Source organism: Kryptolebias marmoratus, linkage group LG19, assembly GCF_001649575.2.
Source record: "Kryptolebias marmoratus isolate JLee-2015 linkage group LG19, ASM164957v2, whole genome shotgun sequence".
Taxonomy (NCBI): domain Eukaryota; kingdom Metazoa; phylum Chordata; class Actinopteri; order Cyprinodontiformes; family Rivulidae; genus Kryptolebias; species Kryptolebias marmoratus.
Window position 1 is genome coordinate 20,934,421 of NC_051448.1, and position 13,448 is coordinate 20,947,868.

The 13,448-nt window shown below is 38.6% G+C and overlaps 2 protein-coding genes across 2 annotated transcripts; both read left to right on the forward strand.

The window, feature by feature from the left end:
- Positions 1-5,114: 5,114 nt before the first annotated feature.
- Positions 5,115-6,098, forward strand: LOC108247846 (trace amine-associated receptor 1-like). Its single transcript, XM_017436212.1, has one exon. It carries the CDS (start codon positions 5,115-5,117, stop codon positions 6,096-6,098), a length of 984 nt encoding a protein of 327 aa, XP_017291701.1.
- A 4,465-nt stretch (positions 6,099-10,563) lies between these two features.
- On the forward strand, positions 10,564-11,938 carry LOC108247840 (trace amine-associated receptor 1-like). The gene has a single exon (XM_017436205.2). It carries the CDS (start codon positions 10,651-10,653, stop codon positions 11,608-11,610), a length of 960 nt encoding a protein of 319 aa, XP_017291694.1. The 5' UTR covers positions 10,564-10,650; the 3' UTR covers positions 11,611-11,938.
- Positions 11,939-13,448: the final 1,510 nt, after the last annotated feature.

Consider the following 13,448-nt stretch of genomic DNA (forward strand, 5'->3'; position numbering starts at 1 on the left):
CCCCCCCCCCCAAAACCAGAGGACAGGGCGGCGACCATACAGAACTGCAAGGAGTCGGCCGAAAGGACAACATTATCGTAGAAAAGAAATGCCAATCCGGACGGACAGCAATCTAAACCGAAATTAGGGCTTGGATCCGCGAAGGTTCCTGGAGGGGTTCGACCGGCGGGGGCAGACACATTTTGGGTGGGCTTCCTTGCAATGGCTACACAAATGGAGAAACGCGCGGTTAGGGAGGAGCAAATGCTGAGGTTAAAATTATTCCCAATGGGGGTATCATTAAGTGCGTCCCCTCTCTGGCCACGGCGGACCAAGGACCGGCTGCCAGAGCAAGGAGGGGCCGGCCGAAGGAGCGGAGGAGGCTGGCTAAATGGGAGAGAGGGGCAGAGGGCGCTATGCTGGCTGACAGCTGAGCATGAGACGCACGGGATAGCGTGGGTCAACATGACCAGCACCAGGAGGAGATGAGAGCCATGGCGAGCTGTTGAGCATCCGGGACGGGCGGGACCGAGGACGGGCTGCGAAGCGGGGAGGGGGCAACTCCGGAGATTGAAGCTGACGGAGAAGCTGCTGGAGCGGGAGCATCAAGGCAGTGTCTGGCGGAGGAAGGCCCTGAAGCCGGAGCGGGGGCGCTGGAGGAGCCAGGGCGGCCCCGGTGACTTCTTCCTGGTTCTCTTGCCGGAATCGGGGAGAGGCGGGGGAAGAGGGGAAGAATCGCCGGAGGGGAGAAGCGTGGCCAAAGAGGCAAGCAGGTCAGGAGCATGAGACTTGGCTGGCGAGCAGGAGGAGCCGTGGATGGGGAGCCTTATATCCCGAATCTGGATGCTAATTGGCAGCTGAGAGCGAGGATCTGCGATGAGTGATGCTGGACAGCTGGGTGAGTCTGCCAAGTTGAAATTACGGCGAGCCTTCACAAGGCGCACCGGACTATAAGGCGCATAAAGCAAAACAAAACAGCCCCGTCTTTTCGGAGTATACTGCACCAACGTAAAGGCCCCCCACATATTCGGGCATACTTCACTCCGTGGAGAGCCACGCGTACTTGAGGCGGTCTCAATGCAGGCTCAAAGCGGACGTCCGCGCAAAGATAAATTTTTATGACCACATACGCGTACTCTGTGTCGCACCATAAACTGCCTAGCAAGAAACGGTGTTCACATCGAACTGTTTTGTGTGCGACACCAACTGCTCTCAGTTGAGAATCTGCGCCAGCACACAGCACGCAGCACGACTGCTGCTCTCTGTGCAGCACTGACAGGTGTGCGTTGGCTGCATGGCTAAATGCACCTTCTTTTCTTTTGTTTTTTTAAAGCTAAGAGGCAAGCGATCTCTTCCTCCTTGTCCGGTGACGCCATGACTGAAATTTGTCACGGGAGAATTTTAGGCTATCTGTACACTCGAGTATGAAGTCTCAACCATCTGCAAACAGTCCACCCAAATGCGGCTCACAGAGTACGCACAGTATGCCCGAGTGCTAAAAGTGCGCTTTATAGTCCGGAAAATACAGTATAAAAAACATGTCAGACAGGAACACAGATGACTTCAAGCTGTATGCCAAAAGCAAGTGAGACTCGCTGATCCACCAGGATATACAGCAAGGACTCATTCAGACTTCATAAGTGCAGCCAAATGGTGTCCAAGAGAGGCAAGGTGATCACAAATGAGGGAGTTGAACTACCTGAAGGCAACATTGCAGATGTTCAGGACAGCTGAAAATAACTTGGAATCCCGCACACAAATGTCAACCATGATGAGGTCGCAAGGACGTCAGCCACAACTAAGTACCTACAGAGAGTAAGGCAGTTTCTGAAGAGCCGGCTGAATGGCAAGAACAAAGTTCAAGCCATCAACACATATGCAGTGCCAGTCATCGGATAAACTGCTGGTATAATAACTTGGCCAAAGGAAGAGATAGAAACCAGTAACATCAAGATGTGAAAGTTCCCCACAATGCACAAAGATGCTAGGTCCAGCACCCTGAGACTGTACACCACGAGAAAGGAGGGAGGCAGAGGACTAGTGAGCATCAGAGCCACTATACAGGATGAAACAACCAAGATCCTGGAGTACATCAGGAACAACTAAGCAAATGTCTTAGGCAGTAGAAATCCAGTGGTGGAGAAAGTACTCAAACAATGTTCTTAAGTAAAAGTACAAATACACAGACAAAAATGTACTCAAGTAAAAGTAAAAGTACCATATTAACATTTGTACTTAAGTAAAAGTAAGAAAGTACTGGCTTTTCAAACTACTTAAGTATTAAAAGTAAAAGTACTTGTCGATTGTATTACCTAAAGGCTAATACAATGTCATTAAGTGTACCTATCGTATTTAATTTTAATACATCAGTAATGTACCATTTTAATGAACAATGCTGATGATTTGTTGCTTACAGTTAATGAAAACATGACATTTCTGATTAGATTACAGACCAATAAAAAAACATAATGCAGGCATGTGGGTCTAATGAAAAGAGCCCCGGCTCCAGACGAGTTTAACAGGGATGGTTACTCAAGTAAATGTAACAAGTACTACCCACTTTTGAACATAAAAAAACACCACCAGTAGCCTACAGGCTACTTCTTCACAAGCTCAAGGTGCTGTACTGGTATAGTCCTCTTTTAGCTAACATTAGCTGTATCCAACAGTCGGTTAGTTTGGGGAAAAAACTGTGCAAAGTTTGCGTTTTGCTGGTTTGCTGCCATGATTCTAACATACACCTGAGCAGCTCTGCACAGCAACAAGTGTCCTTCGCTGCCCCACATTTGTAAACTCAGCTAGCGTCTTAGCGCTCATGCTGCATTTAAAGGCGGCTCGGAAAATCAGTTTACGACGTGTTAACAACGAATTAAACAGTTTTAACTGCTGAAAAAAGTGACAGAAGGCACATATATGGGAAGTGCAGAAGCCTCTACTGTATCAAATCGATACAGGAATAGCAGAGAGTTGGCCACTTTAAGGTAAACTTGATCCAGTTATTTCAAATAAATCTTTTAAATAAGGCCATGGGTGGCGCAGGTCTTCTGGTTGTCTATCACCGGACTCCATTCCGAGTGTTAGTGATTCTGCAGGTGCCGTACTGCCTTGCTCTTCTTGAGGGAGGGCCTAATGGTTCTTTCTCGCTTTGCATTGGTTCAGTGGACTGATTCCTCTCTCGCCATTGGATACTTTCAAACTAACGAACAAATCAAAGTACCGAAATGCAACTTGGATGGAACGAGTAACGCGACGGTTTTGTAGAAACGCAGTGAAGTAGAAAGTACAGATACTTACTGTAAAATGTAGTGGAGTAAAAGTAGAAAGTATCCATTATTAAATCTACTTAAGTAAAGTACAGATACACGAAAATTGTACTTAAGTACAGTAACGAAGTACTTGTACTTCGTTACTTTCCACCACTGCAGAAATCCCAATGTAAAAGAGGAAAAGGAGGAATTTGTCATGGTTTTAGTTACAGATTTGCCCCACATGCAGAACACACTTAGGAGACAGAAGCAGATTTAAAATGTTTATTAAAAGGATTTGAGTACTGAAGAGGATGGTCTGGGACTGGGAACTCTGGAACGGGTCTTCGACTGTATGAGGAGGTGAAATGGTTGGATTAGGAAGAAATGAATGAATAATGGATGACTGGAGAGGTTGCTTACAGAAGAGTTGATGGTACACCGCCAGGGAGAGATGAGTTGGGTCTGAGAGCTTGAAGCTGGTGGCGCGAGGTGGTGGTGTGGATGAGAGCGCAGGAGAGTGCAGAGATGTTGCAGGGTTCACCAAATATGGAAAAGGAGCTCTGTTAAAATGCCAAGAATGTCCGGGTGTTTTGCCAGAACTTCACAGAACAGTGGTGGTGATAACAAGACGTTTCCTGGAACACAGGAAACACACTGGGTCTATTTTGTAGATGGGTTGAGCCAGACTCAGTGTCGTAGGAGTTACGTAAGTGGTCAGAAGTATGCAATAGACATCAATGCATTACATCTGTATAAATACGCCCTGTTTCAAAGATACTTTGGGATTTTGGGGCAAGCTGATCAAGAGTAATTGTGTCAATAAAGTCCCCCGTGTATTGGCTGGAATCCAACGAGTCTCTGGCAGGTCATTTTTGTTTTGGGGGTGCTTTAGTACATCTAGCATGAGGAATATTGAATCTGTGCAGATCCAATGAGATCTCAAAACTACCAAAGCATCTTGGAGCAAAACACTGCCCAGAGTCAGAAAGCTCAGCCTCAGTGGCAGTTCTACGCCCTTCAACAGAATAACCCCCCAAAACATATAGTTGAAAGCACTAAAGATTGGCTAATCATGAGCCCATATCTTAATTATTTTTAATATCTATGGAAATACTGAAAATTGCAGTGTGGAGATACCATCCCTCACACCTGAGACAGGTTGACCAGTTTGCTCAAGAAGAGTGGGCCGAACTTTGTGTTGGCAAATACAGATGTCTCATTATAGAGATCACTGCAATTTCTGTAACTTTGAGATTTCTGCACCTGTTGACAAGTATTTTGGCCCAGCCATTGAGAGTAAATTGTTTGAGCTGTCTTAGGTTTGAAGGGTTTCTTCTCCAGATTGCATATTTCATCTTTTTCCAAGGATTTTCAATAGGATTTAGACCAGGGCTCAGAAGGACAATTCTTTTTTTAAACATTTTTGGGTCTGTGTGTTTTGTGTCATTTTTTTGTTGGAGGACCCATGACCTGCAACTTAGACCAAGTGTTTGACCACTGAGCAGCACATTTTGCTGCAGAATGCAAAAACAAGTCCTTTTTGGGTTTTTTTTTTTGTTTTTTTGTTTTTTTTTATGTGGACGAGTACCAATAAATGTGTTTGTGTCTATGAAGGTAGGATACATAAACACACATACATGTTGCATTATTGGTTATCACTGGTTTCAGATTGGATGCAGTTCCTAATTCTTATTGGACAGCAGTACATAGGGAGCAGGGAATAAAGGTTTATACAAAGAGACTCCTGTAGCCAAAAGCAATGTGAGTGTGTATCAGAAATTTTACAAACTCATAACTCAATCTGTGAATACATCCAAAGAATTTGTTAAGTGTGGTTTCTTTTTAGTGTTGTTTGTTTTTAAAATTGCATCATTTTTTTAGGTCATCATGGAAACAAGAGTTACTGTTAACAGAACTGATGCTGTGACTTATAAACATCCCTGCTATGAGATAGATAATTTCAATTACAAATTTACCAAAACGCCTTCTGCTGTATGTGTGATGTTATATGGTTTTCTTACACTATTGTCTGTTGCCACAGTATGTGGAAACCTCCTTGTAATAATCTCTGTACTTTATTTCAAACAGCTTCACACTCCTACAAACTTCCTCATTCTGTCTCTGGCTGTGACTGACCTGCTTGTAGGAATTATAGTATTTCCTTTGACCATGGCATTCTCTTTCAGCTTATGTATGTACCATGAAGATTTATTTTGTAAGATAAAAGACATCATTGGAATATATCTTTGCACATGCTCTATTTTACACCTATGTTGTATCTCTGTTGACAGATATTATGCAGTGTGTCATCCATTAACATATGAATCTAAAATTAGCCGTAATGTTGTTGTTATTATGATTTTTGTAAGCTGGGGTGCTTCTGCACTTATTGGAATTGGAATAACACAAAAATCAAAACAACAATGTCAAGAAACATGTTTTATTAATGTTCTGATGGCAAACACTCTTGGACCTGTTTTATCATTTTACCTTCCACTTGTCATAATGTTGTGTATTTACCTGAAGATTTTCCTTGTTGCACAAAGACAGGCACGAAGCATCCAAGCTAGGATGAAACGTGGAGCAACTGTCAGTAAGATGGAGAGAAAAGCCACCAAAACTCTGGCTATTGTTCTGGGAGTGTTTATTTTTTGTTGTACTCCTTTCTTTCTTTATTTTACTGTCCTGCCTTTTACCAACACTTTAATTCTTGTACCTGTGATTGAAACACTTAACTGGCTAGCTCTGACAAACTCAACATTGAATCCATTTATTTATGCTTTTTTTTACAGCTGGTTCAGATCAGCCTTTAGAATTATTATGTCTGAAAAACCATTACATGGAGACTTTACTAACACAAAGCTCCATTAATTTACTTTTGAAGGTGCAGAAATATAGTTTTAAAATTTCAAAACCAGTTCAAATGATAATTTAATAAATATGTCTAGAAACATTTTACATGGTCATTTTTCTAAGACAAAACTGCATTGAATTTTTGTGTGCACAAAATTGTTTTGAAATGTCTAAAACACAACTGACTGATAATAAGGCTTAGTATATCTCAAAAATAGTAGCCCACTTTTAATTAATTTGTATTTAAGAAGAGTGCTTGAACCTAAAGGTCACTAGTAATTGTTCTGCTAAGAAAAAGATAAGATATGAGTTCGGCTTGACACAAAATACCTTTTGTTTTTTTCCTACTACAGATAAAGTCTGTTGTGATACAATAAATCAGATGTTATCAAATTGTGGTCCATTTCCCTCATGCAGCATAAAACTGTTAGAATTTGGGGTTTTGCTTTCATTGTCTTCATGTTTCTGTTTGAGATTATTGTTTATTTTATTCAGTTAGTCTGGTCCTACTTCTAGTTCCTTGTGTCTTGTCATTATTCACCTCTCATCATTCAGTCACTTGTTTCCCTGCCACGCCCATCTCCACCTGCTCCTCGTTATCACTCACCTGTGCCCACTTCACCTAATTCACCTTCACCTTACTTGCTGGTTCATTTCTCTATTTTCCTGATGTCTGGTTCTGCTCGTCTCGTGCCCATGTCCGTTCAGTTTTTGTATCTAGTTTTCTTCCTGCTGCCACATCAGCCTTTGTTTTTGGTTCTTTTATTTTAATAAATTATTGTCCCTTTTTTCATCATGAGTCTGCGCTCTGGGTTCGCCTCCTTCTCCCCGCACCATGACAAAAATAGCTGACTTCAGATTGTGATTTTTTTTTTTTACGCCAGTCCTTGAATTTCATGAAATTAAGTTTTATTTTATAAACTTATTGAACTGACTGGTTTTAGTTTTTTGTTTTTTCAACGAATTAAAATTGTAAGTTAAGCTAAATGCTTGTCTATATAAATTTAGGGAACTGTATTTCAACATTTGGTAATTGTTTTACTTTGTCTTTATATTTCCACATTTACTTTTTTATTGTTTGTTTTTATTTAAACTATGCTACTATTATTTTATATAAAGTCTCTCAATAATCCTATTCTTTACAGATTTTCTTTGTGTGTGTGTATGTGTGTATGTGTGGAACTTTTATCATTTCTCCCATGACATTCTACAAGGTTTTGCAATGGAAAATTGCATGCAGTAAAGTAAATAAGGTTGCAGTAGTTCATTTGCAAAAATAATATTAAGAGTAAAATAAAAACATTTTAGATATAAAAACATGTTTAAAAATAAAAATAAACAGAAATTTAAACAAAACAACTGGACTTTTATTCTGTAACTGAAGACGTTTTGCGGTCCAACATGTGAAGTGAAGTGAAGTGAGATTTATTTATATAGCACTTTTCAGCAACAAGGCGATCCAAAGTGCTTTGCAACAGAAACAAAACCAGAATCCAATACAGAATGAAACCCAAAAAAGAAAAACACAACAATCATGTATTCTAAATGAATAAAGTATAATCTAAATGAAATATAGGATAATCTAAATAAAATCACGAAACCAGACATATCTAAGCATGAGCTGAGACAGTCAAAATAGTAGCTAAACTAAACAACAATTAGGAATCTAACAATCTAACAATATCTAAAGTATGAGCTAAGATAAAATAAACTAAACTAAATGTACAGAACTGAACTAAATGTACAGGAGGGCTAAATAAGCTAAGACATGACAATGCTAAAACTAACGGTACCAAACTTTCTNGAGGGGGGGGTTGGAGTGAGAGAGATGACTCAGAAACAGCAGAAACAGAGTGCGCGTATGTGTGTGTACGTAGAGGCAGTGGGGTGAGTGTTTGCAGATAGGTCCATGAATCACAACACAGAGGTGGAGGTTTATTATTTCAAAACTGGAGAAAACAAAATCCAAGTTTTAAACTGCTAATAACCTTAAGGTGGGAAGCGAATGAAAATAATCTGCATATGAGTTTAGCTTGCATAAATGAAGCATACAGTTTTGAGCTTGAAACTCAACTCTTTCCAGTTTTGAATTGATAAAAATTCCCAGATGAGAATCGAAACATCTGTAACTACAGATTAGAAATTAAATACTCATACTTCGTATATATTACCAGTATCTATAATTCAACATTTTGGAACAAAGCAAATGTACTAAAACAGACTGTGTGGATTTATGCTTTTGATTTCCTCAAACATCGAAAGGTTTTTCGACCATCACAGAACACGAGTATCTGAATCACAGCAAAAATTTTTGGTTGCGCTTAAAAAGAGTGCCGTATAAACAAGGCCTGAGTTTCACAGAAACTCTAGAAAGCATCACTTCTGTGAGCCAGACAAACAAAGACACAGATGACACAATATTGGGAGGAGAGTAACCGTATATGCATGTGAATCTAGCTGGCATAAGGGAGCATTCCATGCAGTTAAAATATTGCAGCTTCACCCTCTCCAGTTCTAATTAAGAATGCATTCTTATGAGAGTAAAAATATCTTCAAATTCAGAACAAAAATCCAGTTGCATTGTTTTTTTAAAAAAAAAAAAAGGATTTATCAGGTATTTAGTTTGTACACAGACATTTTTTATCAGAGCTGCAATTATGTCTAATCCTGTTGAACTGAGATGAAGAAAGGTTTTTCTGAATGAAAGTCGATGATAGAATTAACCATGTAAAGTAGAATTTTATCTAAAGGTTTTCTATAATGGCGGCATAGCAGAGCAGTAGTTAAAGCTGTGTCAGGGTTTGACAACTAGTCAACGACGAGCAGCAAGAGGACAGACAGACTCAGGAGACGCAGCGTAAAGGTAAGTGAGTTTATTTACAGTGCACAAGTGAACCCAAGACCAGTATCTGGAAGGGAAGGCAGATGGTGAGTATTTGTTTAACTGCTCGCAGGTTGTGTTGGTAATTGTTCGTTTAGTGATAGTTGTTTGTCTTACAGGAGAGTGTTGAGGATTGGCTTGGAGGAGCGTGGTACCAGTCATGGTTGGAGGAAAAGGCTTCCCAGTGATTTGGTTGGGGACGGAGAGGTAAGTACTTCCAGTACACAGGTTCTCGGAGGAGGCAGACAGGTAGCGTTGCAGACAGGCTCGAGTGACTGGCTTCAGAATCTTCAGGCGGCAGCCAGTGACTCGGATCAGACAGGGCTCAGGGTTACTCTGAGAGCAGACGTAGAACACGAAAACATGAGTACACGAGAGACTGTTTAAATCTCTAGTAGGCTGAGTAGCTTTACCCAAGGCAAGCGATGCTCCAGCGCCAGTCTGATCCAAATGGCCACCTTAAGTATGCAGCCACTCTGATGAGCCAGATTCTCTGCAGCTGCAGGCAGCCAATGGGAGAACAGGAACCAGCAACCAGAAAGCAGATTCACCAAACACCACAAGCTGTTGCCTCACAGCAAGAATAAGAATAGTTGCATAGATGGACAGATCTGAAAAATGCAGTTTGGAAATGCCATACATCAAAACAGACAGCTTGAGCAGTTTACTTAGGAATAGTGGGTCGAAGTACCTGTTGGCAAATGCATCAATCTATCCATTTTACCTGCTTTACCCAAAGAAAATCCTGCCAAACCATACCTATCAAATGCAGTAATGTCAGTATGAAGTAAAGAAGTTGCTTCTTGTCAGTGATCGCTAAAAAAGGTGCTGCTCCAAAATATTAAATTAGGGGTATCATCATGCATGGGTATCATCATCATGCAATTTTTATTTCTTTAATTAAATAAAATATTCAGTTGAATCAATACTCAAATCAATAATTTCCTCATCTCCTGGTAAACTGATACATTCAGCAGTTTCAGGACCATCACCAAATACTGGCTTTGTTCAGCACCTATACATTTATATAGTAACACAGATGTTTTTCAGATGAGAAAACAATGACAGTCCAAAGCAACAATGTCATGCAAAAGTGTAGAGGTTGACAAAGTAGAATTCTGTCCCACATATATGGAAACTTTAAAATAGACTTGTTTTAAAAACCCAACAAATTAGATAAATGTGCCCCCATTTGTCTAGCCATTAGCCTAACCTGGACAAACATTTCTGCCCTTTTTTTGTATTCCTTGCTTGATGATGAAATTCATGGCTGGTAAGGTAGACTAGACTATACTGTTAAACATGGAATAAAAATAATGGATATAAAAACACTTGTCAGTTGAAGAGAAAATTATTTTATTTTTATTATTGTGGAAAACTACAAACAAAGCCATCTGTGTTTGTACCTCTAAAAGTGTGATGTATAGACACACATAGATGTTGCATCATTGGTCATTACTGCTTTCAGATGGGATACAGTTCCCAGTTCTCATTGGATAACAGTATGCAAGGAGTACATAATAAAGATTTAAATACAGAGACTCCTGAGGCACAAAGCTACAAACAGCAAATTATAAACAATTTATTACTCAGTCTGTAAATCATGTACATCTGAAAGATTGTGTTGAATGTGATTGCTCTGTAGTGTTGTCTGTTTTTAAAATGAATTGCATCAATTTTTAAATTATCATGGAAACAGGAGTAACGTATATGCATCCCTGCTATGAGAAAAACAATTTCAGTTACAAATTTACAACAACCCCTTCTCCTGTATGTGTGATATTATATGTTTTCCTTACACTTTTATCTGTTGCCACAGTATTTGGAAATCTCCTTGTGATAATCTCTGTGTTTTATTTCAAACAGCTCCACACTCCTACAAACTTTCTCATTCTGTCTCTGGCTGTGACTGACCTGCTTGTAGGGATCATAGTATTTCCATTGACCATAGCATTCTCGTTTAGCTTATGTATGTACCAAGAAAACTTATTTTGTAAGATACGGGACAGCTTTGGAATATATCTTTGCACATGCTCTATTTTACACCTATGTTGTATTTCAATTGACAGATATTATGCAGTGTGTCAGCCATTAACATATAAATCTAAAATCAGCCGTCATGTTGTTGTCTTCATGATTTTTGTAAGCTGGGGTGCTTCTGCACTTATTGGAATTGGAGCAACACCAAAATCAGAGGACAAATGTCAAGAAACATGCTTTATTGATGTTTTGATGGCAAACACAATTGGACCTGTTTTATCATTTTACCTTCCACTTGTCATAATGTTGTGTATTTACCTGAAAATTTTCCTTGTTGCACAGAGACAGGCACGAAGCATCCAAGCCAGGATGAAATGTGGAGCAACTGTCAGTAAGATGGAGAGAAAAGCAACCAAAACTCTGGCTATTGTTCTGGGAGTGTTTATCTTTTGTTGGACTCCTTTCTTTGTTTGTTTTACCGTCTTGCCATTTACTAGCAATTCAGTACGTGTTCCTGTACTTGATGCACTTATTTGCCTTGCGCTGACAAACTCAACATTGAATCCATTTATTTATGCTTTTTTTTACAGCTGGTTCAGATCAGCCTTCAGAATTATTATGTCTGGAAAATTATTATATGGTGAGTTTGCTAACACAAAGCTGCATTAGCTTACTTTAAAAGGTGTAAAAAAAATCATTTAAAAAAATCAAAAACTTACCAAGATAATAAAACCGATTGTATCTCTATAATAATAGCCTACTTTTAACAAATTTGTGTTTAAGAAGGGTGCACAAACCTAAAGGTTGCTAGTAATTGCGTAGCTTAGGATAAAATACCGTATGCTTTTTTTCCAACACAGATCAAGCCTAATTCAGATAACATAATTCAGATATTGTCAATTTGTGGTCCATCTCACTTATGCAGCATGAAACAACTGGCAACAGACCACAAAAGACATGGGTCTTTGAGTCACTACTTGAACTTTATGTAATGTTTTTTTATTTATGTTTATAACAGAAAATATTCTTACTGAACTTTTAGTTCATTGTTTTTGCAACAAATGAAATTTGTAACCTAAGTTAATAATTATAATCTACAGAACTATATTACATTTAAACATTTGTTTATTGTTTTATTTTGTCTGTTTTCAGAATTACTCATTTTATTGTTTGTTTTAATTTGGAATATATTATATTATGTAGAGTTCCTCATTTATCTGACTTTTTACAGATTTCTGTGTGAGTGGAACTTTTATCATTCCTACCACGACGTTCTACAAGTTGTTTCAATGCAAAATTGCATGCAGTAAAGTAAAAAAAAGAATGGAATTAAAAAAATAATTATTACAAGAGCATATTTTAAAAAGTAATACAGATTAAAAAAAACATTTTCAAATAGTAAAGTAAAAATAATTTTAAAATATTTTTAAAAACAAAACTGCTGGACATCCCATCTGGTTAGCTTTCTAAATTCAAAACTGGAGTAAATAGAGTGTGCACTCGTTATGTAACAGTGTATGTCATGCAGTTTAAACCTTGGATTTCCACACTGTCCCGTTTTGAATTTAGAAAGCTCCCCAGTTAGGAAGTAAAACAACTTCAGCTAGGTCAATCACCAAGTCTCAACTCCTGAAAAAAATAAATTAAAAAATAACTGTAGTGTGTTAATTTAAAAGACAAAATGTTACTTGAAGAAAGCAAGATTTAAAACCTGTACTGGAACTAGCCTACGCAGACAGTGGTCCTCTTCCGACTTTAACTTCTGGGTTTTCATTGGGATATGCAGTCCTTTAAACAGCCTATGTAAATTGACAGCCAGATAAATACACTTTTCTTAGGAAAATTCTCAACTGGTTATCTTCCATGCATTTATTTGCTCCAAAAGGTTAAAACTGAAACCAAAAAACAGAATGCACTGAAACATTTTAGCCTAACTTCCAACTCAGATTCATAAAACAAAATTATTATTTAAACTCACAAACTAATATGTGGAAAAAAAATCTATGTGGATTGAAAATCTGCGTATCAGTCTTTGTGATTCTTAAGTTTTACTTCATAAGAAGTCACATGACTGTCTCACATGAAACAATAAGATAAAAATCTCACTTCTCACCAGTAACATATGTTAAAACTAGTTGGAAAACCTAAGAAAACAATTGCAGGACTGCATGAGCGGAATGCATAAAAACTCCACTGTTACCTGTTTTCTCACAACCCTTTTTAATCTGGTAATTTTTAATGACCTTTGAGTTTACATTGATTGAAAGTAAACAGTTAAAGAAACCTGACACTGTGGTTTAATGCAAATCTGCACATTTTGAAATAGACTTCAAAGAAGCTGAAGTCAAAATGGCACTTCACTAACTTTTATTAATAAGACTTTTATCTAACCTTGAGAGACAGCCTGCTTACATACAGTACAAGGAAGCCCAGAACTGTATATTATTTGCATTTTAATAGTAGAGAAAAAGAGTAACCCCAGGTTTCTTTCTTTATAGTACTATAGC

Coding starts and splice junctions, on each gene's coding strand:
- LOC108247840 (XM_017436205.2), top strand. CDS start 10,651: ATGGAAACAGGAGTAACGTATATGCATCCCTGCTATGAGAAAAACAAT.
- LOC108247846 (XM_017436212.1), top strand. CDS start 5,115: ATGGAAACAAGAGTTACTGTTAACAGAACTGATGCTGTGACTTATAAA.